Raw genomic sequence first — 26,031 nt, 5'->3', positions numbered from 1 at the left:
AATCAGCATGACTGTAGTTAGTCCGGAGATTAAGATTTAGATTATTTGAAAAAAGAAAAGAAAAATTCATTATCAACAGATTCAAAATATGGACACTGATCACCCAATTCACAAAATTCTATGAATTATATCAGAAACCGGCAAGTTGACCTAGATTTTTGGCAATCTGACACCCCTACATCTTGGAATCGTCTGGTGATTGATAAACACTGACATTTCATTTACAACAGTAGTACGAGAAAATTATCAATATTTTGTGCATAAAGCAACATTTTGAAATCGTCATCAAACGGAACAGTTGTGAATTACGATGCATTGCAGTGGAGAACATTCAGTGTGTTTTAGTGTATAATTCAAATTAATATATAGTTTTCTTCTAATGCTGACAAGGGTTATATTTTGGCAATTCGCCAGTGTTGGAGGTTTGACTGTGACGTGCCGGTGGGACCCGGACAGTGGTCTTCATGTTTAATGACAACCCAGGGAACCGACATGCTGAAGTACCTTACGCAGAAATTCAGATCTCAGACTTTAAATGAAATTCAACCTTTTCAAAATAAGGTGAGGCTCAATTCTTCTTTGTTCCTCAACTTATCAAATGTCAAGGAACATGTTTAACTTCACGTGCAAAAAAATTCAATGTGCATACTATCTTAGTGCTGTAATTTTAAGAAAGGAAATTTTGTCATCATTTATTAATTTTTCAAGCTGAAACTTAGTCCAGCCTATTTTCCCCCAATTTCATTACTTATGTTTAATTTTTTTTAAACCAAATGGCTCATCAGATTAAACAATAACATTCAACAGAATAAAAAAAATTGCATTTACATAAGATATACAGGATACAAAATATTCCATTGAAAAGTAATGCACATAATTAATAACATTTAAACTTTGCATCATTCTAAATTCATATAATGAATGTTTGGGAACTGACGATGCATCGGGATAAAATTATCTACTAAGTGTTAAATATTATTCCTTAATTAGTGTCGATCAGTATAAGTGTTAAAAATTAATGAATAACGATTTTAAAATGTTATTCTAAGATGAAGCTAATGACAATGTGTTACGTAAGCTTCAAATAAGTTCACATTATGAAACTGTTTCTATATAAAAAAAAAAAAATCAAATGTACTGCAGCTACACCCATGTATATCATTCTCTCTCTCTCTCTCTCTCTCTCTCTCTCTCTCTGTCTCTCTCTCTCTCTCTGCAAATAATTTTGTTTAAACGTAAGACGAGATAATCACACTGTGTATACATGTAAAGGCTGTATTTAGTTAAGACATGCTGGTGTACATTATATATATATATAGAGAGAGAGAGAGAGAGCAAAATTATACCGAAGAAATTCAAATACGATGTTTCATTTGCAAGCAAAATTAGTGGGGTTTTTTTTTATCAGCACCTCATCAGAAAATGCAGTCGTCATCCCCCCTCCTTTGTTTGCAATAACAAAGACTCCCTTCAATGCAGATCTGATGCTTCCTCACTTAGTCCCGCCATCTGTAGTCTTTGAATAACATTGATATAATGGAATGAGCCCTGCATGCATGCGAGATTCCTGTCCTCACACAGAAGTTTAACAATAACAAACGCGTGATAAGCATAAATTACTATACCAAACCATGAATCCATCACACAAAGTCGGAATGTAAACTGCCCAACAGTAAATAAAAAAAGTAGAACACGACTAAACCGAATTAGTAAACTTACAGTCACCCCATATCAAAAACTGCTGAAAGAAATATTGAAAACACCAATTCTAGATGATCTATGAATCGACAAATCAAATTTTTTATTTGTGACGTCATATATATTGTAGGGCGACGAGGACCACGACTCAGGGACGGAGTCGGACGAGGACATACACGATGAGCTAGAGGACGTAGGTTAGTACAATACTGGACAAATTTGCCTTCTTATTTTTATTTTAATGTTTGGTCTTTTTTTTTCCCTTTATTGTTTGTTGAAACAGTTTGTTTGGTTATTTTCTTTTGGTCGCCCTTTTATTTAAAAAAAAAGACACTTTCAAAACCCTAAGGTACATGTTTTTGAAATATTTGGTCACTCTTACATATACAGTATATGTTGGAGCAATCATTTTTAACTTCAGATTGAAACTTACCGATAGGACGAATCCATGTGTTGAGGAATCTTCTAAATAACTCTAACATACCGCTATGATACGATATTGTCCCACGGACCCACTGTGTTGAGGATTCTTGATAACTCTAGGTATAATACGATACGATGAGTGAGTGAGTAGAGTTGTGGGTCGAGGAAGTTATATTCATGTTTCACCAAATAAGAAAGATTTTTTCTGCTTTAAAAAAAGGAAAGCCGAAAACTAGCAGGTATAGCAGTCCGATGGTCACTCTGGAGTCGAAGTCACTGTTTTCATCAGATTCTCGAACTTTTGCCGGAGGTCTTGATTCGTTTTTGGTTTCAGCTGATTATTAAATTTTTTTGAAACATTTGAACTACATGCAAAATGTATCAACTCGACCAGTATATTTAAACGGAAATTCTTTTAAAAATAGTAAAATTCTAAAGTAAAATTAACTAAATTTTACTAAAATGACATCATCATTATGCACGAACAAATATATGCATTTCTAAGCTGGCACGTCTTTGTTGTGCATGCTCTCACCGAATAACACTGAGAGTACAAATATGGCTGCCTCAGATATTTCATCAGGTCTAAAAATAGATAAACTATTTTTGACGTAAGGTGCTTACCAGGCTCTTATTTTAGAAACAACATGCAGTTCTATAGTACTGCATACGTGGATTCCAGTGCCCGTGTTTTCATTTCCATCCATTGCATAAAAAATAATGAAGTTTTGTCTCATTACACTTGAGAAATAATTACCGGTATGTATCAGTACTTCATGTATACGTGCACTAAATTTTGCCCATAAGTAACCATGTTCATTTGGATAGAAAATTGATTGTAAATGAAGTCAATACCATTTCACATGGTCATCATAATATACCCGAACTAAGAACTTAACCAATCCGTGGTCTTTGTTTTAAGTAACAACGAGTTGGATTGTGTCACCCCTCATGGCAATTCACGTGGAAGGCAAATACCAAATATTAGTATTAGACCAAGAAACTATTGATATTTGGGAATAAAAACACTAATGTCTTTAGAGTCCTGAGTCATTCCGCTTAGGGGCCAGATTTATTCCCCTGGTGATAAAGCGTGAGATATCTTTTTATGTCTCAGCGTAGGACCAGATTTCACATCAGTCAAACTAGTAATTAACATCCTGTTATTCTAGATTCCAGGATTGTCTTGTTTTCTTATCGTCATATCAGTACCTACTATGTAACTCACCAGTACCTTGTGTGGGATCATGCTGAGGGTTTTTTGACATTGTCGTCGAACACATGTTCAAATTCTGACCAGTTACTGCGTTCTCTCTCTCTCTCTCTCTCTCTCTCTATGCTATAGGTGCATAATCTATAGAGAGAGAGAGAGAGATCTTCACTTAAGTTAGTGTCTAATAAGGACATTTCATCCCATTGTCTACCCTACACAGGGATAGACAAATAGAATTTTGCATTACTTGCCCTCGGACAGGTTATCATCATAAAATTACTTGTCCTACCAAAAAATATGTTTGTCCGACCTGTTTCTTAATTTTTAAAAACAAAATCATTAACATTAAATTATTTCTCAACTGAGACACTACACGGGAATCAACCTAGATCTAAAATCAATAAATTCTCCCAGATTTCTTTCGATATTTTCAGGGCATTGGTAAAGTCAAAGTTTCATTCTATTCTCCTCAAAATTCTTCAATAAGATACTCCATATACTTTCTTTGAATAAATTTAATGAAAAAGGTGAAGATGATCTCAAAAAACCTACAAATGAGACAAATCTGTGAACACTACTGCATGCCGATTGAGCTATCGACTTCATGACTATGTGATTGCCAATCAACAACCAATTTTAATAACAGTAGCACGTCTGTATTCACAGAATGAATTTAATATTTTGTCAATAAAAAAAGTCTAAAATCCAATTCAACTTTTTTGACGACATCGGAAGATGTCATGTTTTACGACTTGCGTTTATTTTAACAACACATTCATGGGTAAATTCTAGAGAAGTTCCGACCGAGTATTCAATAGTGGTCAACAGCAGCGAAAACAGATGCTTTGTTGTGATTCATGATATTTTAAAAGCGGTAACACAAAAGACATATTGAGTATATGATTTTTTGTAAATGGGAAAAAGCACTTGTCCGCGGGCAGGCACCACTTATCAAATAACTTGCCCACTAAACAAAATTGGTTGTCCCGGGCGTCGGGCAATGCTATTTGTCTAGCCCTGGCCTACAGTGATATCCCTGGCCTGTTCTGGAGTCTTCAATCCATTATTTAATAGTATGAAAGAAGGATGACTTTTGCTGTTATACATCCGCTAGCTAAGTCGTTTCAAGACTTGGTGTTATTTACTTAAGATGATTGATTAATTCATGTGTTCAGTTTGTTTATTGTCTAGATGAATAATTGGGGGGAGGGGGGGGGGGGGCTTTCTTTTAACTGTGTTGTATATATAACTCGGGAGAGGGGGGCTGTCTTTTAGCTGTACGTTGTATATATCTCGGGAGAGGGGGCTTTCTTTTAGCTGTGTTGTATTCTCTTCGGATTTCTGCTGATTTGTTATTGCTGCAGTGTCATCAAATGAGATGGGAACCTTGATCCTTTCAGCTCAGTGTCAGAATGGCTCGAGGTTTCTGACGATATGTTTAATTTTTCAGCGCATGGATTACAATTCAACCCTATAAGTGATAGAACAGACTCCGAGTCAAGCTGTAGGTCATGAAAGTGATATACAGTGTAATATAACTGTAACTAATAGATCAAACTGTTCAAAAGGTCTTCTTTGTAGAATAGTAGTGCAGAATAGTCTTACTATTAGTTATTTTCTGTTTGTCGAGGTTTCAAGACAAGTCCTTGGATCGAGCGCGAAAATACTTCCTGCTAAAGTAAAGTGTTCATCATCAGATGTTTCCTGATACAAGTGATGTATGTGATTGTTATTGCAGTTTGTGATAAATTAATCAGAAATATGCCATTCTCATGAAGACCTTGAGATAAATAATGACTTAAATGCATAATCATGCTATAGGTGCATAATTGCATATGCTTCATGCACAAATAAACTAGACTAGAGTTGATTATATTGGTAGAAGTGATATACCACCATGCAGTGGACGTAAGTCGAGACAAATGAACAAATTGTATTTGATTCTGTGACTTGCACGACTTGTCTTTAGTCGTTTTAAAACAAAATTTGCACGTTTTAACAGGGTCACAATATTAACATAAGAAAATTCAAAATGTAACAAGGCTTCAGTATCTTGCGCCTTTTTGTTTTATATGCAAAATACTTTTGTTACATTATTTTTAATACAGTGTATTGTTATTATTTTCATTGAATAATTTTATTCTGATTGTAACGTAAATAGAGGATATTCAATGTTTTGTAGTTGGATATGGAATTTATTTCAGAGTGGGACAGATTTCTTGATATTTTCACGAGTGCGAAGCACGAGTGAAAATATTAAAAAAAATCCTGTTTCAAGAGTGACAACACAGTGTGCGATGACACGATGACGCGATGGCACGATGAAGCAATAGTGCGATGACGCTATGGTGCGATAGCGAGGACACGATGGTGCGATGACGATGGCGCGATGGTACGATGACGATGAAGCGATGTTCACTATTGCTCCGTCGTGCTATCGCACCATCGTCATAGCATTGTCATGCCATCGCATCATCGTCTTCGCGCTATCGTCATCGCACCGTCGCTTCATCGTTTACGTTATCGCATTATCGCGCCATCGACCCTTTAGTCGATGCTCGATGGTGCGATAGTGAACTGCATGGCCCTATCCGGGTTCCATAAATATATATTGTAAATAAATGTAAATTGGGTTACACGTGGCATGAGAGAAATCTACAAGGAATTGTACATGTAAAGTACATGTCGAAGTTAAGTTACGGTTTCTTACCAATTGTTAATCGTCATTAATAAACTTCAAAGCGCATGAAAAAGCCGATAACAAGGTGAAACAGTACTCTCATTTTCTTAATAAGATGTCTTTGATTAAGTTTAGCGTTGCAAGGAGATGCGCAAGAATAATGACGGTAACCACGTATTGGATAGCGTCTTGTAACAAGAGTTAAACAAGAGACATTATATTTCCATTGGATTCTGGAGGCTAAGATCTCAGCGATTAATTTGCAGTGATAGACGATATTATTCACTCGAACATTGCCTGTCAATTTGCCAAACATAAGCCACACGTATAAATCCCTGGCGTGACGATACGAGTGATCGCCATTTACAAAAATGCATGACGGATGCGGTGTGGTAACGCCTCTTGGACTGGCCCTTATGATGTGCACTCATTATTCCATCATTGATTCCTAGTCCCCGGGGTCCAGAAAGGATCGAGATTTTACAACCAGAAGAAAAACACAATGCCCACTTGTATAAATCGAAGGACGACTCTTTTCAATTATTCATTTACTCTGGACACCGGCAGTTGGTAAACCAAAGGCCTTTACGGTTCACCCAAGAACGAGCTGGCCTTCTGTGCGAGACTGTAGAGTCCCATAGTAAGAAAGGCTAACCTGTTTCTGCATGGCCGTAGGAACGGGGGGGCGTCGCCCCCCCCCCCAATAATTTTGCCGATATATAGATTACTATAGTAAACATAAATACTATATGTTTGTGCCCCCTCAATAAAAACTTTTTTTTTTACTTATCAAGGAATTTTTGGTAGTTGATGACCTTTTTTTGTGCCCCCCAAACTGAAATTGCTTCCTACGGGCCTGTTCTGTGCGTCCAGTTGTTACATGCTTTGAAATGCGCAAAGTTTATGATAAAGGCCAACTTCAAATGTCACTTTTTTAGTTCATAGTGTATTTTTCTTCCCTCCTGCACAACATAAGTAAGATTTTTCTGAAATGGAACCCTCGATATTTCATTTCAAACGTCAAAGAAAATTGGACGTCTGTGAATAAATTCATTAAAGTCAAGAATAATTTGAAATTAGCATAACCCTGAGGGCTTTATTTACCCTTTGTGTTTGAGATGAGAAGACATGATTTTCAGATAAAGAACAGGAAGTTTTGATAGTGTTTTACATGTCGGAGTTTTATGAATGTGCATCAGAATAAATTAGTGCAGATACCTAATTCTTACGAATCCCCCCTTAAATGTGGTAAATAAACTGTATATTGCAGAATACCGATACCAGTGAGCTTTCATGAACTGTCTCCGATATTTGTTAAAAGTTTCTTATATATATATCATATACGAACTGTTTGTCAGTACGTTTCATGGATAAATGTACATGATTTTTTTTTATTATTTAATATTTCTTTATGTATTTCCATCATGGACTTCTGCTCTTTACAATAATTGCTTCTTTTATGGTGTCATTTTGCTCGAGAGCAGTTTGCTTTACCATAGCAATCAGCCACGGGGACGTTTAAAACCAAAAAAAGAAAGTCCATAATATTTTCAAAGAAACTTTGGCGATATCTAAATAAGAAGAGTACGATGTACAGTTTACAGGATTAAAACTTTTTTTTTTTAATGTACAATGTCTAATTATGTAAAATACGATTGGTGCTGCGGATGTATTTCAAACGAACTGACGATGTAATGGTGATGCTGTGTATAGAATAAAAATTCAAGACATGAAGAAACAGTGCGTAAATGTGGATTGATAGAAAAATCCTTAAATTCTTGACTCATTATTTTTAAGAATGCGTAAAGATTTTTTAACAGCTTTTCTCCCTCCCGTAGATGTCAATTTAATTCAGACCCTTTTCAATTGCGCTAAAACAAAAATTTTGATATTTTTATCTACAGTGTTGAAATATATTTATATATTTCACAAGCCCAAGTTTGGAAATTTCATTTCATGTGAGACATCACTTAAGCTCTCCATTCTTCTGATTTCTGTATGTATTCGGTTTTTTAGGTCACCTGAGTAAACTCAGGTGACCTATTGCTATCCGTTTTCGTCCGTCGTCGTACGTCGTTCGTCGTGCGTCGGTCGTAAACTTTTGAACATTTTCAGCTTCTTCTCTAAAACCGCTCAACAATTTCAACCAAATTTGGCATATAGCATTTATGGGTGAAGGGGAACAAAAATTGTGAATTTTATGGTCCCTGCTCCCCTGGGGCCTGAGGGGTGGGGCTAAAACCACCAAAATTAATGCAATCTTTAAAAATCTTCTTCTTTATTCCTGGACATCAAGCAGTCAAACTGTTGGCATCATTGTAATAAGCATTGAGCCCTCTACCAAAATTGTGAAATTCTTGGCCCCAGGGTCAGGGGTTCTGGTGCTAGGGTGGGGCTATATAGATCACATAGTGAAAGTGCATTATTTCTTTGAAAATCTTCTTCTCTGCTCCTGGGTATCAAATAAACTAACTAAGTACATAGTTATCAAGAGCAAGAATGTCTCTTCCAAAATTGTGAATTTCATGGCCCCAGGGTCAGGGGTTCTGGTGTTAGGGCGGGGCTATATTGATTATATGGTGAAAATGCATCAATTCTTTGAAAATCTTCTTCTCTGTTCCTGGGTATTAAAAAAACAAACCAAGTATAAAGTTATGATGAGCAAGAGTGCCTCTTCCGAAATTGTGAATTTCATAGCCCCAGGGTCAGGGGTTCTGATGTTAGGGCGGGGCTCTATTGATTATATAGTGAAAATGCATTAATTCTTTTAAAATCTTCTTCTCTGCTTCTGGGTATTAAATAAAGTAACAAAGTACATAGTTATGATGAGCAAGAGTGCCTCTTCCAAAATTGTGAATTTCATGGCCCCAGGGTCAGGGGTTCTGGTGTTGGGGGGGGGGGGGGCTCTATTGACTATATAGTGAAAATGCATTAATTCTTTGAAAATCTTCTTCTCTGCTTCTTGGTATTAAATAAACTGACTAAGAACATAGATTGATGAGCATGGCTGCCTTTTCAGAAATTGTGAATTTCATGGCCCCTGGGTCAGGGGTTCAGGTGTTGGGGGGGGGGTCTCTTGATTATTTGCATTAATTCTTTGAAAATCTTCTTCTCTACTCCCGGGTATTAAATAAACTAACTTAGTGCATAGTTATGATGAGCATGGTTTCCTCTTCGAAAATTGTGAATTTCATGGCCCCTGGGTCAGGGGTTCTGGTGTCAGGGTGGGGCTCAATTGGTACATATAGTGAAAATGCATTATTTCTTTGAAAATCTTCTCTGTTACTGGATATTAAATAAACTAAGTGCGTAGTTATGATGAGCAAGAATGCCTCCTCAGAAATTGTGAATTTTGTGGCCCCTGGATGAAGGGTTCTGGTGTTAGGTCAGGGCTCTATTGATATATAAGGAAAATGCATAAATTCTTTCGAAATCTTCTTCTCTGCTCCTTGGTATTGTTCAAACAAAGGAAGTGCATGGTTATGATAAGGAAGAATGCCTCTTCCAAAATTGTGCAATTCATGGCCCCTGGGTCAGGGGTTCTTCTGAGGGGGGGGGGGGGGCTCTCTGTTGATTTTATAGTGAAAATGCATAATTTCTTTCAAAATATTTTTTCTACTACTGGTAATAAAGCAAAGAAACAAGTGTATAGTTATGATGAGCAAAGTGCTTCTTCCAGAATTATTAGTTCATAGCCCCTGGTAAGATTTTCTGGTGTAAAGGGGGAGGGGGGTTTTATTTATTTAATAACATAGTGAACATGCATTTCTTTGAAAGTCTTGTATTCTTCTGGGCATATTCGAGGCAAACAGAGTAAAAGTTTTAATATGCAAGGGTATTTTTACCAGAATTTTGAACACCTGGATTATTTAGTCAAGTATTCTGGTCCTGGCCAGGGCTCTGTGAACTTGTATTCTGCTGAGCAAAGTTATTCCCCTTTGCCATTCACCTTTGATAATTAATCACTGTAAATAATGTATTTGAAAGGTTAATAGAATAAGAGAATTATGCAAGAATATTTATTGTATAATACAAAAAGTACTTTCATAGTTTTAATGATCAGGTGGACTTGGAAATAATAGATGAATAAAAGTGAGGCAAAAATAACTTATCTTTTTAATGTTCTTCAAAGGCCAAGAGAGACCAATGTGAGAAGTCATAATATGGGGTTAAAAATAGACATTTTGTTAATAGTCTGCATGGTAGTAGTGATAAATGGGGGACAGATAGATTCTATACCAATTATTTTGTTGATGCTTATCATACTATTTTTCTTGCTTTTGGGCAACAAAGCTTCATTTATCAGTGTATGGATCCTCTAAATTGTTGTATTGTACTCAGGTGACCGTTAAGGCCCTTGGGTCTCTTGTTTTTAATTATCGTGAAAATATTTCTGGTTTCAGATGACTCTGTTTCTGATTGTTCCCACCATTTTTGCTGCACATGCAACCAGTCCTCCATGTCTAGAACAACAACCCACGAAATCAGTGAATACAGCCTCGACAGCATTAGCTGTACGTCCGACTACGAACGACAAAGCCTCGACTTCGAGCGACATAGCTCAGAAGAGGAACTGTCCACAATACACAAGGAGATCGCATCAGAAAAACGAAAATGGTCTCATGCTCATTCATTAAGTTGCGACAGTACCGGAAGTGTTGATGAGGAAGTCAAAGAACTAATGTTGGAACCGCAACCGATCATGTTTAGTTCTTCACCTCCAAAGGACATATCTGTCGATTATACTACATGTATTTCATTTGACCATGAAAATGAACAGAATTGTGAAGGAACTATCCATCTCATAGTTGGACCAGGGTCTCAAACTTCTAGTTTTAGATCAGAAAACTCATGTGATGTAGTTTTAAGCAAAGATAAAAAGAAACACCAAGCTATTACTCCAAACTCTAAATTGTCTTTTCCAAAGGGAGCGGTCCCGGCGTTAATATCGCCAAGAAAACGACATCGCAAGATTTCAGTCTCGGAAAACGGAAGTGAATATCAATCATCCGCCGTGAGGCGACCCAGTCTTGACTTCGAGAAAATGCAGGTTTGTTAAATATCTTTTTTTTTCATTTTTGTAAAAAAAAAATAAATAAAACCGTACTAAAATTTGACGATATGTATCATTTATTGATCGGTGTTGATAAAGACTTCATATATGGCAGATGTTTAATTTTTGAACCAAGATGATAAACCTCACTAAGATCGTTACTCATTCAGCATATCAGAATAAAAATTTTTAGTTGCACATCCTTTGATATAAAAATAGTAATAATGTTAATAAAAGCCACTCGTAACTTAGTTATCTTACTTCTCACTGACCCGACCTTTATTTTTATAGTTTCTCGGTAGCCTAGTGGTAGGGTGCTTGCTTTGTGATCGGGATGTCCGGGTTCGATTCTCGTTCCCAGCGCCGCGTCAATCTAAGACGTGGCTGTTTCTTCACCAAGCTCCCAGCATTAGGAGTGAAAGTCAAGGTTTTTTGGATATGACCTCAAAAACGTAGGTCCCATATCACGGCATAGGCGTTGGCACGATAAATATAAGCCCTTCACCAGTGTTTATCGATATGAGTGAAAAATTCTTGCAAGGGACGAAAAACAACAAATAAGAAAATAATCACTAATTCTTTGTGTTGTTTTATTAGCGATAAGGACGTATTCACTGATTTGATATTTTTAAAATCATTTTTTGGATTTAATTCTTTAAGATTTGATAATGACGTTGAAAATTATTTTAATGGTACTGCGTTATATCGTTGTTTTCAACATTCTACTCCGGTGTGAAGGACCAAAAAGTCATTTGCCAAGTCAATATAAGAAATACTAGTAAATAACAAAATATTTCTTACGAGAACGCACCTAAAGAACAAATTACAGATGAAATAAATAAAAACTTCAAACATTTTTATATTCTAATCCGTAGATACCAAATGTATTCTAAAGATATAGATATAAAATATAAGACGTAGAATAAAACTGGGATCGGGAAATCAGAAATTGATTTCCGCAGCTTCGCCAAAGGACAAATCATTCTTCACTCTGCGCTAATTTTCCTTTGTCTTCTTCACTCGTATTTTATGTTAATTTCAGTCATTTGATTCAAATGAATCAAGCGAGATTTTAGATGTAGGTAAATAATTACTGGGCAATATGAAGACAATAACTTCTGGCTAACGAAATCAACCCCCAGTGTTGTTTAGAAAGTTTTATATCAAAATATTGAACATGCAGCCTCTTTAAGCAAAAAAGTTCATTGTCCGCTTTAATTACTTTGTGTGATTTCCTAATTTTCCTTACAACACGGCCAGGAGACAAATAAACATGTACAGTGTTTGATGTATCACTGGGTTTCCTGTTCAAGTCTGGTTAACACAAATTCCATCTCGCTGGCTGTAACTTTAAAAGTTCTGTGGCCTGAAAAGCCTGCATTGATAAATATTCTGTAAACTTACTGGACAGTGTAGCAAATTTATAGCGAAAAGTATGTGAAGGTAAAGTAATAGGCTACATCAGTACATGTACGATATCAAAGTTTTCTTTTTTTATTCACTAGCTGCAAAGGTCAAGGTCGTACACTTAATGCAGGAATATGTTTTTATTCGTACAATTTGGTGGCGAAAGTACCTCAAGTGCGATCTGAGCAAATAAACTAAGCGAGATAGAACATTACGTCCGCATTCGTCAATGGGAGGAAATGAGCTTTTAAAATGTGGACCAAATAATAACTGCATCCGGTATAGCCTGTGTGACGTTGTATTTATAGAAAAGAGGCAATACCAAACGGGGCTGCATGCAGGATAATAAATAATATAAACAGTTTGCTGTTTCTGCATGTTAAACTAGACACGAAAAGGACAGAGTCTTTATGGGAAAAATTAAAATCGTGACACGAATAACAAGCAAACCACCTTTTCTTTTGATGAGCATACATTTACCGAGAGTCTCAATAAACTCGCTCGTGAACATGAGCGGAAGCGTTTTTGCGCTATTTGAAAGCAGCTCAAGGACTTAACAATGCTAATATTATAGGATTTAAGATCCATTTGGCAAAATTTCAGTACGCTACATCAAGCTTGCTCTTATCCACGAGAGGGTCTTCAATCTCCAAGTGCTGTCTTTTCAGCGCCTTTGTTGCTGTGTCTGCCTTTTAACATAGCTCTATAGAAAATCTATCATCATCTATTTTAATGATGGTCTGTTGATTATATTTGTTATATCTATACAGTCTGATTACATGCTCGCATGTTTCTCTGACTGTGATGTCGTTAAACGAGAACCGATGTGCTGTGGACAAGTCATCCTCTATATTTAAGGCAGATTTTTGTTTGTTTGTTTGTTTGTTTTGACATGGGATGCTCTTCAGAGAAATAGAACTGTTGACCTGAACAATCTGCTCAGAGATTGGTCTTGATGAATTGAAAGACGACTTGTTGTGACATATTGAACTCTGAGAGCTGTGAATTACCTAGGTCTGAGTCTGAATGATTGAACGATCTTCGATAAATATATCGATCACCTTCAAATGAATAATTGCTGGTTTAGGAAAATCGGACTCGCATGCATTGCCATGTTTATGAAACAATTAATTGCCAATCTCTGATTGATCTAAATACTCCCCTGAGCAATAAGGGGTAAATAGGTTGGACTTAGTTTTCCATGTGAGTGGTTTTGTTCTACGATGTACACATTTAAGAAGAGTTAATAAAATCTCGTCTTTTTTCTGCTCCCTTTGTACGGAAATGAGAATAAATTTTTAAAGGTTTAGGTGGAAGTTTAGAGATAATTAGCATTTACTTAGAATTGTCCGACTCTTGTTTTTATCTTGATCCCAAGGAAATAATTATGTATCTTTTACTGATGTTTTTTTTAAATTAATTTTTAATGTTATGAAGACTGGATGCGTGATACTTTATTATAATACAGGGATCTAAAACCTGCACGACTGGATTTTTTTACTTCTGTGTTCGGAGATTGTTATGTATATACATGCAACTATGAATACGAATAACTTTAAAAAGTTGCACACCTTCTTTTCAAAGTTCTTAATAAATACAGAGGTTTTCAGAGTCATGGACGAAAAGATTCCAAGAACTCAGGGTAACTTTTTAAACATTTTCGTTTTACGACCAAATTTCCATGTGGTAAAAATACTTTATTACCCTTAAGTGCTTATCGCATTACTGAAAAAAAAGAAGTGCCTTTGAAATATAAAAATACACTTCTCAGAAAGCAAGTTGTTGTAATGGGCTGTAAACATGGTCTTTGCAAAATTGCGGTGAAATCGGATACAAGTCTGACAACATAAGAGAAACACCTGAGCAGTTCATCTAGATTGGCTTGATTATGGCTCTAATAAATATTTTACAGGATTACGTAGAAGGCAATTGGCCGGTATTGTAGCCTTTCTGCTGATTCAGCCACTGGCAAGGTGCCATCAACTTAATGGTCAATGTATTTCTCATTGGATGGTCATCTATATAGTGCTATAGATAGGTATAATGAACCCAGAGCGAAGTGGCTAAACACTGATAATGTTTAGAAATGTTACTGCATGGTTCCTGATTTCTTTGAGGTATTTGAACTGCATTTGAAACAGTAGCTACGAGAATACATGCCAACATTTGTAAAAGACTCACAGCTTAAGAAATAAGTAGGAGTTTGCAAAAAGCTATAAATTACACACAGAAACATCAATGCCGTAAAATATATACAATTTCCGTTTTAACTGAATGGTACATGTATATGATCATTGATACATTAGGCAATACTGGATGTTCTTTGCTTAGAGCAACGTAACATCAATTGCGCAGCCTAATATGAAAATCAGCATAAATAATGACGCAATCGCACTCCTAATAATGAAACACGCGACCAGGTAAAGAGATGTCCATCAGAAGTAAAACCTAATCTCGATTCTTTTTTTTTATACACATGAATAGTTCTCTTTTTTCTGCTGATTTTTTTTCTTTTTTTTTTTTTAATGATGAACATTTTTATAAATTTAATTTCTGGATCATTAACTCTTATGAAAGAAGACAATTTGTAATTTATGTCCCTTGGTTAATTAATGAACATAAAAGAAACAAATCCTGTGTGCAAAACTTGTGTTGCTTGAAAGAGAAAAAATGTATTCAATTTTTTTTTCTCTTATCAGTGTTGATATAATGGCATATCAATCCGAGGAAGTTTTGTATGATGGGGCTGGATACGTTTAACTTCCCACAAAAGCATGAAATTCTTCATAACATTATTAATCTGTTTTTAAGCCTCTTCCTTTGATTACATTAAATAAAGCAAGAGTCGGTATAATTAGGTATTGATTGGGTTCTGTAGCATTGTTCTTGTACGCCGCGGCTATTCCAAGAGTCCAAACAGCTCAACAATAGACAATGTTTCCTTTAAGAGGTGTAAAAATATTTGATCTCCACGGGGGAACGACGAATTATGTGAAATTCTTGCAGAACTCGTCACAAAATAGTTGCGCGGTAAAAGACGTCACTAGAAGGGTACTACCTCAGATATCCGACCAAGACTTTAGATGCAGTGTTTCTTTTATTTTTGATTTTATATTTGAAAATGGCGTGCATACAATTTATAATTATTGAGTATAAGTATTTTAAACACAGCCTGATATTTATCAGTTATTTATGTTAAGGATTAGAGGTGTATAGAATCCCCTTTTTTACTGCTTCTCCAGGTGTAATGTTTTTTTTTTTTGCAGTTTTTGTTTATGAAGTTAAATCATGTCATTTGAATGATCAACATTTAGATAACACTTCGTTCAAAATCTTTTTTTATCAAAGCTTTATATATATATATATATATATATATATATATATATATATATATATACACACACACATATATTAGTGTTATGTGTTAGTCATATGTTAGGTCGATTGCCTGAAGGTTTCATTTAGGTTCAGTCTTTAAAGGCTATACATGGAAGCCATGCCATATTTAGTATGCTACATCGCTTGAAGGAGTGAGGAGAATTTGTCAAGTGTATATAAAACATTATAAAGGATCCTCTGATTTACAGGGGAAGCACATCCTTTAGATTAGATCTCGTCTTACACAGACGTACATCGCCAATCTAATTGAGATTGTCATTCACTAAGGGAATATTTTCTATGCAGACGGCGGTCTTGGTTTGAAATCCAAACCTCTATCGTCTTACAATTACCCGGATGTCATTTTATTTAAAAGTATGAAAACCAAATTAGGTTTGCATGCTTCAACCAAATTTGGTAGATCTTTTTTTACGCCTACATTGTGGAGGAGAAAAAAGAATGTAGAGGGCTAGAAAAATCGAATATCAGAGTTGGAAAATCCTGCCTAATGTGCAATGTCCGTACAGTTGCTGTACAATAAATCGTCAATCTTGGCTGGTTGGCAGAGTATAATTTGATGTCAGTAAAACCACTAGATGAAGAATGAATGGTTTTAATTTCATTCATAATGACACAAGATTACAATGCTTCTTCAAGAACTGACTCCGTTCTTGGTAATTACTACGGCACTAGTTTGAATAACCAGAACTGATATTGGCGAGTGAAAGTGCAGATGATTGATTTTATGTAAATAGAAATCATTTGTCGTTAAAAGGTGTCAATTCATAAGAAATGCAAATTTGTTTCAGTGGGAACTTATTCTCTATATAATGTAAGCAATTACTCTCTTTAGTAGATCGATAAGTACAATTTACATGTGATAACATAATATAAAATTGTACACTGTAGTTTCAGAATGGCTTTTCACTGCCTTCATGTGTCCATTCAGAAGTAATATACAAAGGTTGACCGAAGGTCACTCAGCGGGTAGTTCTTGGTTGGCCCTTGCAAGTCTCGTAAGATCCCGCCTGTCACCCTCGCAAGTCTCGTAGGATCTCGCCTGTCACCCCGCGAGAGATTAGTTAGCTGTAACTGGCGTGAAGGTGTGATCTTTGTCGTGCTGTGTGTCCCAGAGCTGGAATTTTTCCCGGAAACCAAGAGTTGTAAATGACAACGCTAATGATTAATTCCAACATACAGAAAATGAAGGGGAAAAAAAGAAGTTGGTGACGAGGCGCTTCAGCAATGATACTGAGCCGGGTCATGTCCCCTATTTATCCAGATAATGTAGTAGTTTCAATGAAAGCTAATATTTATCACTATAGCAAAATACATAAATGTTATACCAGAGATTTTGTAATACCATGCTAAGAATAGCATGTTGATATAATATAGTATGAAGTATAAGTGCGTTGCAGTGGAAACTGCAGGCGAAAACGCACCACTGGACCACAGGGACTTGAGACAATCTTCGCAAAATCGGGTATATAGTATAATAGGGGAGAAGGGACCTAACGAGCCACCATTAATTCCTCGGTGCCTCGCTTCAAACTCTAAAAACTTCGATTTTTATCCAAAAAAAAACCATGAAAAAGTTTTGCCAGTCGAAAGGCAGAATGTTGTCCTTTATTGTCATAAATTGATCATTTACCTTACTTCATTAAAACTTAGAAAAAAAATATTCGAACTTCCGAGAATTGGGTCGCCATCGTTAACCCTACACCATTTTTTCCATGCAATTTTCGTGCATTACCTTAATTTTTCCGCACTTGTCATCTGTTGCACTCTATCTTAGAGCAACGTTTAAAATATAACTGCTTTTGGTCATCCTCAAAATATTTGAGGGACCGTTGATCGTCCGTCTCGAGAGATCAGCTCCATTTTCACCTTCGATTAGCCTCTGAGTTCAATCGGGTCAACCATATTGAATGAAGTCCGCACTGAATGACTAAAGTTTAAACGGTGAAAGACGATTGGATAATATTACTAGTTGCTTACGGAATCAAATATGGCTGACCCGATTGAACTCTGAGGCTGATCGAAGGTGAAAATGAAGCTGATCTCTCTGAGTTTTTAGAGTTTGAAGCGAGGCACCGAGGAATTAATGGCGGCTCGTTAGGTCCCTTCTCTCCTATTATACTATATACCCGATTTTGCTATAAAGATTTTCTAAGTCCCTATGCACTGGACTATCGCGTGCGAAATACGGGTTTATCCAATGGTTATACCAGTTAGTCGATCCATTAAAACACTCGGCATTTGAAAGGATGTTCAGGAGATTAAATGAAATATTCGCTCAGATGCAGGCACGTAGCAACTGTTTCAAAAAGGGGGTGGGCAACTTCCAAAATTATCTGACAAGCAAAAAAAAATAATAAAAACTAATTTACCATCCAAATACTTGAATTTACCAGTGCTTGACCTTACAACATCAAAAAAGGGAGGGCAAACAGCATCTAAAGAAAAATACTATACATGTATACTCAGAAAAAGTGGGGGCCTCCCCCCCCCCCCCCCCCCCGCGTTCTACGGGCCTGCCCATGTGACCAAGACATTTGTTTGTAACATTGAAATTACATTATTATTTTTATTTATTTATTTTATTTCATTTTATTATTTTTATTTAAAAAAAATGTTTATTAATTATTTATTTATTTTTATATATTATTATTATTATTTGTTATTAATCGCTAAAACAAATAATAGAAAGATTTGGTTTAAAAAATGATTACGAACAGAATGCGTCAATCCATCTCTCATCAACGTGTAATTTTTTTTTATATTCATGCGAAGAATCGCACGTTTTCAAGATATTCAACTTTTAAGATTCCGAAAAAAATATTTTTTTTAGGTTCTTCATTAGTTAATCCTAACTCTATTGACCATCCGTCATATTCTACAGACAAGAGACGTGCCATTGCGATATTATTTATTGTTTAATATGTACTGTACCAGGGCTTATAAACCACTCTCTCTAACAAGTCGAGACGTGACACTACAAAACTGTATCAAGGTAACTATACTTCCTTGTGGTAGAGTATTGTCCGATAGTCAGTAAACATGACAATTCTCTAAGCAAGCTGAATATTAATGAGATCTGTAGGAACAGGGGGATAAATATTGTATATTATACCCTTTTCTTATTAAATAAACAAAATTGTTATTCATCCTTGTGAAACGGAACCATTCATAAGAACAAGAGCAATAAAAGCTATATATTGTACTAAATCCTGAAACAAAAAAGAAAACTTCTCCCCAGTTGGTTAAAAAATGTAATAGTGGTCCCTAGATGAATAAACTCCGCGCGAACTACTGTGATTTACCGCTATAAACTATGTATAATGATGTATTTTTATGTTGAAAGGAGTTGCTAGTAAAAGTCATTTGAGAACTACAGGGAATGCAAAGGCTTACAAGTTAATCAAACTAAGCAACATATTTTTTGCCTACTGAGGTTCCCGGAGCGAGTTTCGAGGCGTGACCCTTGTTTAATGGTGATTGAACCATTGAGTGTAAATGAAATATTCCAGGCTTGGAATAAAGGGAATTCCACATCGTCCAAAATAGTTGTTTTCTTCGGTATAAATGGACGTTTTATGGAATATAAATTCTGCGCTCTCAGTGAGATTGCTCATTTAAGGAGGAATCCAATTCTGCGACTGGACTGGAAGAGGACCCATCTCTGAACTATCGGAGTGGCATTCTGGTCGGCAGTGTATTGCTAACTTACTTTTCAATTACCAAACACACAAACAGGGATAGAGATAACAGGTTTTTTTTTTCTTGTATCAGTACAATAGTATTCAGTATGTATGTGTATGAGAGATTAGGAATCAAGTCTATGAAAACAATAGGTTGATTAATAAAATAAGATAACCCCCACCTTTCAATAATTACAGGTAATAGACACGAAAAAGTCATAACGTCTGTCTCATTCCACTAATGTATGAAATTGACTCTCTCATAATGTGTGATTGATTTGTGTGATTTCTGTCCCCGAACCTAGAAAATAATAACATGTTTGATTATTACCGTCTTCCAAGGAAGACAGAATTTCAGAGTTGAAGTATTATACAGAATTCGGACTATGTTTTTTATGTATGATATGAAATGCATGATTGAAAACTTTCATTTATTTCATTGGTTAAAACGCTAGATCTAATTTTCTTATGACTTGCCAATTTTAAAAGTTTTTCAATCTTTCAAAAAAAAAAATCGAGAAAAACAACGAAAAAATAACAGTACTGTACACTTACACTCAAATCTTTTTTAGCAACTACTAAAAAAGCGTGTCTATATTTTTATAGTTGTTAGGTAAGTTCTTTTTGTTAATTTATTTACTTTTTGCATACAAGTATTACAATTTGTGTTTTATTGTTCTCCCTCTCCCCCACCCTCTCTCGCTTTTTTTTTTCTGTGGTTGGGCTGATGTCAGTGCAGGAATACATAGCCAAGAATACTAACAATACGGCCATATATGTGTGTGTCAGTTTACTGTTAAAGGTTTTTTTTCTGGAAGACGGCAAAACTTTAGGAAAAACTACTTGTAATACCCTTCCTCTAGGCTGCATAACGTCAACTGTATTACGCCGCAAAAATAGTACGTAACGAAACAAAAACAAAAAGATCTCTCACCAGTTTATCAATGATTTAAATTCCTCCATCTTCAATGCATTCATCTGTATAGGACAGAATACAAAGTGTGAGATATGAACGTGATAAGTGCATGTCTAATTTGTTTGAAAAAGAAGTGAATACACGACAAAAACGTGAATATGTCTATTGTTGTTGGCCAACCTGGTTGTAATGTCTGTCCAATGCATTCACTACCTGAACGTTCACCTCCCGTTTGTAGAAAGAAATGTCAAGCTTTGTTTCTTTTAAGAAATAAATATTTCGTATTTATTTCAGTCAGCAGGTCTTTTGATGACAGAAGAGCCTTTAATAGTGCCATTAGACGCCAAGACCGCCATCTGCATTCTCTTCATGGCTTTTGATGGCAGATTTTAAACATAAGGCCCTCTTTATCGTTAGTGTCTTGGAATAATGGTTGCCATGGAATAAAATTGATAGAAAATTTATAAACAACGAAGTAGAATGATTTAACTGCGGCGCGTCTGCTAATTACAGGGAGAAACCCACTTTGTCAAACAGTACTTTTATTTATAAAAATTTTAATTTCTTATGATTTTCACTGGTGAATGTTTGTAATTTACTGCCTGTACGGTTTATTTTTGGTACTTTAATCACTTAACCATAGCAGAGTCGAATTAAGGTACTCATTTACGCCTTTCATAACTACAGTGTGTTTTGCAGATGCTGAATATTTTAAGTATTGTCATTGTAATGTGAATATTAGTTTTAGTCCCTTGAAGTAATCAATCATTTTATCTTTTTCTCCCCAGAAAAATGCAGTGAAAAAACAATGTGTACACAGTGTTGGCAAAGCAAAAGTTGTTAAAATCAAGGTAAGAGTAAAAATAACTTATCACTTGAAGGATCTGCAACAGAAAATAGCATTGGTAGAGTGCAATACTTTTTTTTTTATTAGGTTTAGGGGGTTTTTGAATGTTCTTAAGTGAATACTATGACCCGACTGATTAAAAGTGGTTTTGTAGTCTGAGTTTTCAGACATTAAAGATGTAGACACTTCGTATCATCCCCCGAGTGGAATATTCGAACACGTGTTTGAGAGATATCGGGATGATTGCCCAGAATTTTACCTTTTACCTAATAAATTTAATCCGATAAAATCTCGCCTTATCAACCTTCAATCAGCATCGAGCAGTTGTTGTAGATAGCATTTGGGGCCAAGAGAAACCGCAACGGTGCCAAGAGTGAAAGACTCGCCAAAACAGCGCAGCCACGTGCTGTAACCGAACCATTCATAATTATGTTTTTAGACAATTAAGATATTCTTTTTAAATTGAGTTGTTGTCAAGCCTTGTAGATAAGAAGCAGGTTTAAGATGTTTGAGGTAAAAATAATCACTTGCTCGGGAAATGGACACTTTCCAGCCCACTGTACAACTATTAGGCCAGTGCTGTTTTCGTTAATGGCACCGTAAAGGCTTTACGCCGATATCAAATAAAAGGAGAAAGGAATAGATGTTAAGGACATCATACTGTATAAACTTGTAGTCTATTGGTTATTTTACAAACTTGTAGTCTATTGGTTATTTTACAAACTTGTAATCTAATGGTTATTTTACAAACTTGTAATCTATTGGTTAATTTTTCCTAAACCTACCACCTTCATTTATGATATTGGTTTAATTTTCCTAAACCTACCGCCTTCATTTATGGTGTTGGTTTGAATTTTTCTAAACCTACCACCATCATATATGGTGTTGGTTTGAATTTTCTTAAACCTACCGCCTTTATTTATGATATTGGTTTTAATTTTTCTAAACCCACCGCCATCATTTCTGGTGTTGGTTTGAATTTTCCTAAACCCACCGCTTTATTTATGGTATTGGTTTGAATTTTTGTCATTTCTGGTGTTGGTTTGAATTTTCCTATCTTGTTTTTATGTACATTTTAGAATGTGAAAGATTTGTAGAAAAAGAACATTTCTATTGTCATGTTTTATTTTCAATTTTTTTTTATGTCGAGTCTCACCTTCTAGATAAAATATATATATATATATATATAATGTATGCATACCTGACGGAAATACGGCAGGTTGTTTTACTGCTGACCCGTGTTTGAGAAAGGGAGATAATGTGTATATAAGGGAAATCTTTACGTGTATCTGCCTCCATGAGGCCGATTCCTATGTCTGATTGTCCGTGCATGGCTTTATCTATTGATGTAACAGTCCAAGAAAATGATGAGAAGAACTTATTAACAGCCTGCTGATAGCATCGGAGCGACACTGCCAAAACATGCAAGAGAAATGTGCCAATGTAATGTTGTGTAGATGTTCACGAGCAGTTTCCCACGCTTTCTCCTGGCAGCCGTTCAGGTTATTACAGCAAGCCGCTGGAAACAGACATAAACCCCCGAATTTTGACAATCCTACCGCGTGCAATTAATTAATATAATCAACAGCGCTTTGCTTATTTTTTTTTTTCTGAGGAAAACGGTTTGATTTATTGTAAGTATTTTAAAGTCTTTGCGCTGATGTTGTGGAAGCTCTTTGGTTTATTACTCAATCAGTTTCACACGGTGTCTAAACCCGACCAGAGTGCAGTGCGAATAAAAATATATCTATTCATCTAAAATAGTTTTAAATAAGTATAATCTGTAGACAATAGTTTACCCCTCAAAAAAAATTTCAGAGATGTCGACATATTTTCTCGTATTCATTTTTTACATGCATATATTTCACCCGTATGGGTCTAGCAAATACAAATTACAATTTTATTTATACAGTATATTTATATGAAATTTAAAACCTTTTTACCGATATGGGCCTTAGCAGATGCGCAGTTGATACTTTTTAGCCGGGCTTTGCTGAAAGCAAAGTCCTGGCTGTAGGCATCGTGATCGACTGCCTTACTATAAATAGCACATGTTCAGAAAAGTAAACAAAAAGCCTAACAGCGTCAAAGCAGACGCTTCCGATAAACAAAATAGTCACATTGAAAGACGATACTTAAACAAATATTTTTTTTACATCTCAATCTACGGAATTGTTAATTGATCAATATTTTTGTTTGAGAATTAAATTGAAAGAGGAATTAGATATTTACTTTATTATTATCGTGATATAACAATTTGTGCACATACGCTACTGAATGCATATTGTAAGCGAACTATTTTCAATAAGCGCGGGCTTTTCGACAGGTTGCCTATATTTCATATCGTTTTCGTCGATGTTATGTGAGTGGTTATATTCTCTGTTTTGTCTTTCAGCAAATAAATAGATAAGTAAATTGGAGTTTAAAGAATTAATTAATGTGCGTTATGCCTGAATTAGGTCGCCTGACAATTGTACATGGTGTATCTGGTGTATCTAGTCGGCGATAAAAGTAGTGTTTGTTTGAAACTTTAAGAATATCTCTAAAAATATGTGCATTTCTTTAACTATGAATTACATAAATTATTAAACCAATATGAATTTATTTTTTTTTTAAATTAAATTCTAATTCAAATCTATCTAAAGAAAAATCAGCAAACCATATGGTTCAACATTCTTTTTAAAAAAAGTTTGGCAATTGACAGACAAACATTTTTTGTAAAAAATTAATTGTTTTCTTAAAAGTTAAAATTAGTGACCTTAAATGTTTAAATTAGTGAAATTAAATAAAACAAATGACTTATATATTCCCCTCACTAGCCATATGTTATTGGTAGAATTAAAAAAAATTGTATGACATTTTTTGTTCGTTTACTGATATTATAGTTTAATTAGTCTGACCTATATTTATTTACGTCCGTGATGCATGTATAAACAGTAAGCCCACTGACAATGTCGTGATATCTGTAATTTTTTTTAAGATCAGTATAGCATTAAGGTGTCTTGAATGGCAAGAAATTTAATGTAATAATAAATTTTAAAAACATCGGTGGTCATTTATTAGATGTAATTTGGTACGATACCGTGTTAATTCCTGCTGATATTTTCAGGGTTGATCTTGTGAAAACGGCTTAACAGGAGACAATTTATTAAATTTTTCCTTTCAAAATAATTGCAAAAAGATGATGATTTTATGATTATATTAACGGCATAAAATAACAGCGAACACCGACTACTTGCAGCAAACAAGTGCGCCGCCATTACGAATTCGTAAAACAAAGAGACAGTTACGGATACTCGTAATTTTCTGAAAAAAAATGTGTAGGAGGTCAGTCGGGTATAACCGGAAACAAACAATTTTTTTTTTAGCCTAATGATGTATGTATGTAAATATTCACGAAGATTAATCTTACAGTTGTAATACTGGTAATGCTGAAATGTTTTCAATATATTACTACTCAAATAAAAAAGTTAAAATTTGAATGCGTTTAAAGAAAAGGGTTTGAAAATACGGTATTACTTCGATAACCCTGAATGCAATTAAATTAACTTTCTCCTTTCTAATAAATAATTTCGAACAGAAATCCTTATGATGGTTAAGATCTTGTGTTTGTTTGTTTGTATGTTGTTTAACGTCCCTCACTCATTCATATGGAGACACTACCACTTGCCGGTGGAGAGTTCCAAATTTTGTCCTATACTCGGCACTTACGGCCGTTGAGCAGTGAGGGATCTTTTTCGTGCAAGCACCTATTGCGACACGGGCCCTTGGTTTATACGGTCTCAACGGAAGTACCGGTCTCCACGTCCCACAGTGGGATTCGAACCCGCGACGTAAGGATTAACTCCTTACTTCGCGACTCTAGAGCAGACGCTCTTACCACTGCGCCACGCGGGCGACTAAGATCTTGTGTAAAGGTGATGTAAATGAAGTTCAAAACTATTTGTTTTCTTTCATAATATGAAATAAACAATGCGATTCCATTTGGTTAATATTTTAATTTAATAGTATTAATTTAAATGACTGGGATAAAGATTTATATTCTGTGAAGCATGGAATATAAATAAATAAAAACGTAAACTTTAAGATAGAAATTTCATGTGAATATGTTTATGTATAATATAAAAATTATTTATACCCATTTAACAATCAATTTAGCGTCGAAAATTTTTATGCTTACAAATTCATATCAAATTTTTAGTGAAAAGTCAATGGTATGTCACCTTGGATTCATCTCGCATGTGCTCCCAAAGCGCTTTACAGTATATTGAGCGTGTGCGCGCATTCCAAAAAAAATGGTCTTAAAACACACGCAAGCTCTCAAGGGTGCTGGGAAATAAAAATCGTTTATGTTAATATATAATTAAAAGAAAACAACATATAAAAATGTTCATTAGTCTTTATCTAAGTACAACACATTATAATTTTTCAGAAAAAGTTGGTTAGTCTTTGCTTCAAAACTTCCTGTTCAGAATGAAGAGCCATCTATGTACGAGCCATAAAGACCTGAATACATCATGATTTTCTCAGGCAATGACCATTATGGCCGAACCTGGAACTAGAACTAGACTCATATTCATGTCATAAAGATTAGATAATTATAATTTTCGTGCAGCTGGTTTCCTAGAGGACCAAAAATAAAGAATATTTCTTTTCTGATTAATACAGGCATGTAGTATCATTATCAGAAAAAAGGAGAATTGTCCAAACCCGAA

At 35.2% G+C, this 26,031-nt stretch overlaps 1 protein-coding gene across 1 annotated transcript in view; it reads left to right on the top strand.

Moving 5' to 3' along the window:
* Nucleotides 1–273: 273 nt before the first annotated feature.
* Nucleotides 274–26,031, top strand: part of LOC133181895 (uncharacterized) — a 34,051-nt gene continuing 8,293 nt past the window's right edge. Inside the window, exons 1-4 of the mRNA XM_061316545.1 lie at nucleotides 274–561; nucleotides 1,829–1,895; nucleotides 10,418–11,064; nucleotides 21,258–21,320. Coding sequence (XP_061172529.1) covers nucleotides 472–561; nucleotides 1,829–1,895; nucleotides 10,418–11,064; nucleotides 21,258–21,320 — 867 coding nt within the window. The 5' untranslated portion in view covers nucleotides 274–471. The remainder of the gene's footprint in view (nucleotides 562–1,828; nucleotides 1,896–10,417; nucleotides 11,065–21,257; nucleotides 21,321–26,031) is intronic.

Source organism: Saccostrea echinata, unplaced genomic scaffold, assembly GCF_033153115.1.
Source record: "Saccostrea echinata isolate AGI-Se365-2 ecotype Australia unplaced genomic scaffold, CSIRO_AGI_Sech_v1 ptg000009l, whole genome shotgun sequence".
Lineage (NCBI taxonomy): Eukaryota > Metazoa > Mollusca > Bivalvia > Ostreida > Ostreidae > Saccostrea > Saccostrea echinata.
This window is presented reverse-complemented; position numbering and strand designations above follow the sequence as displayed.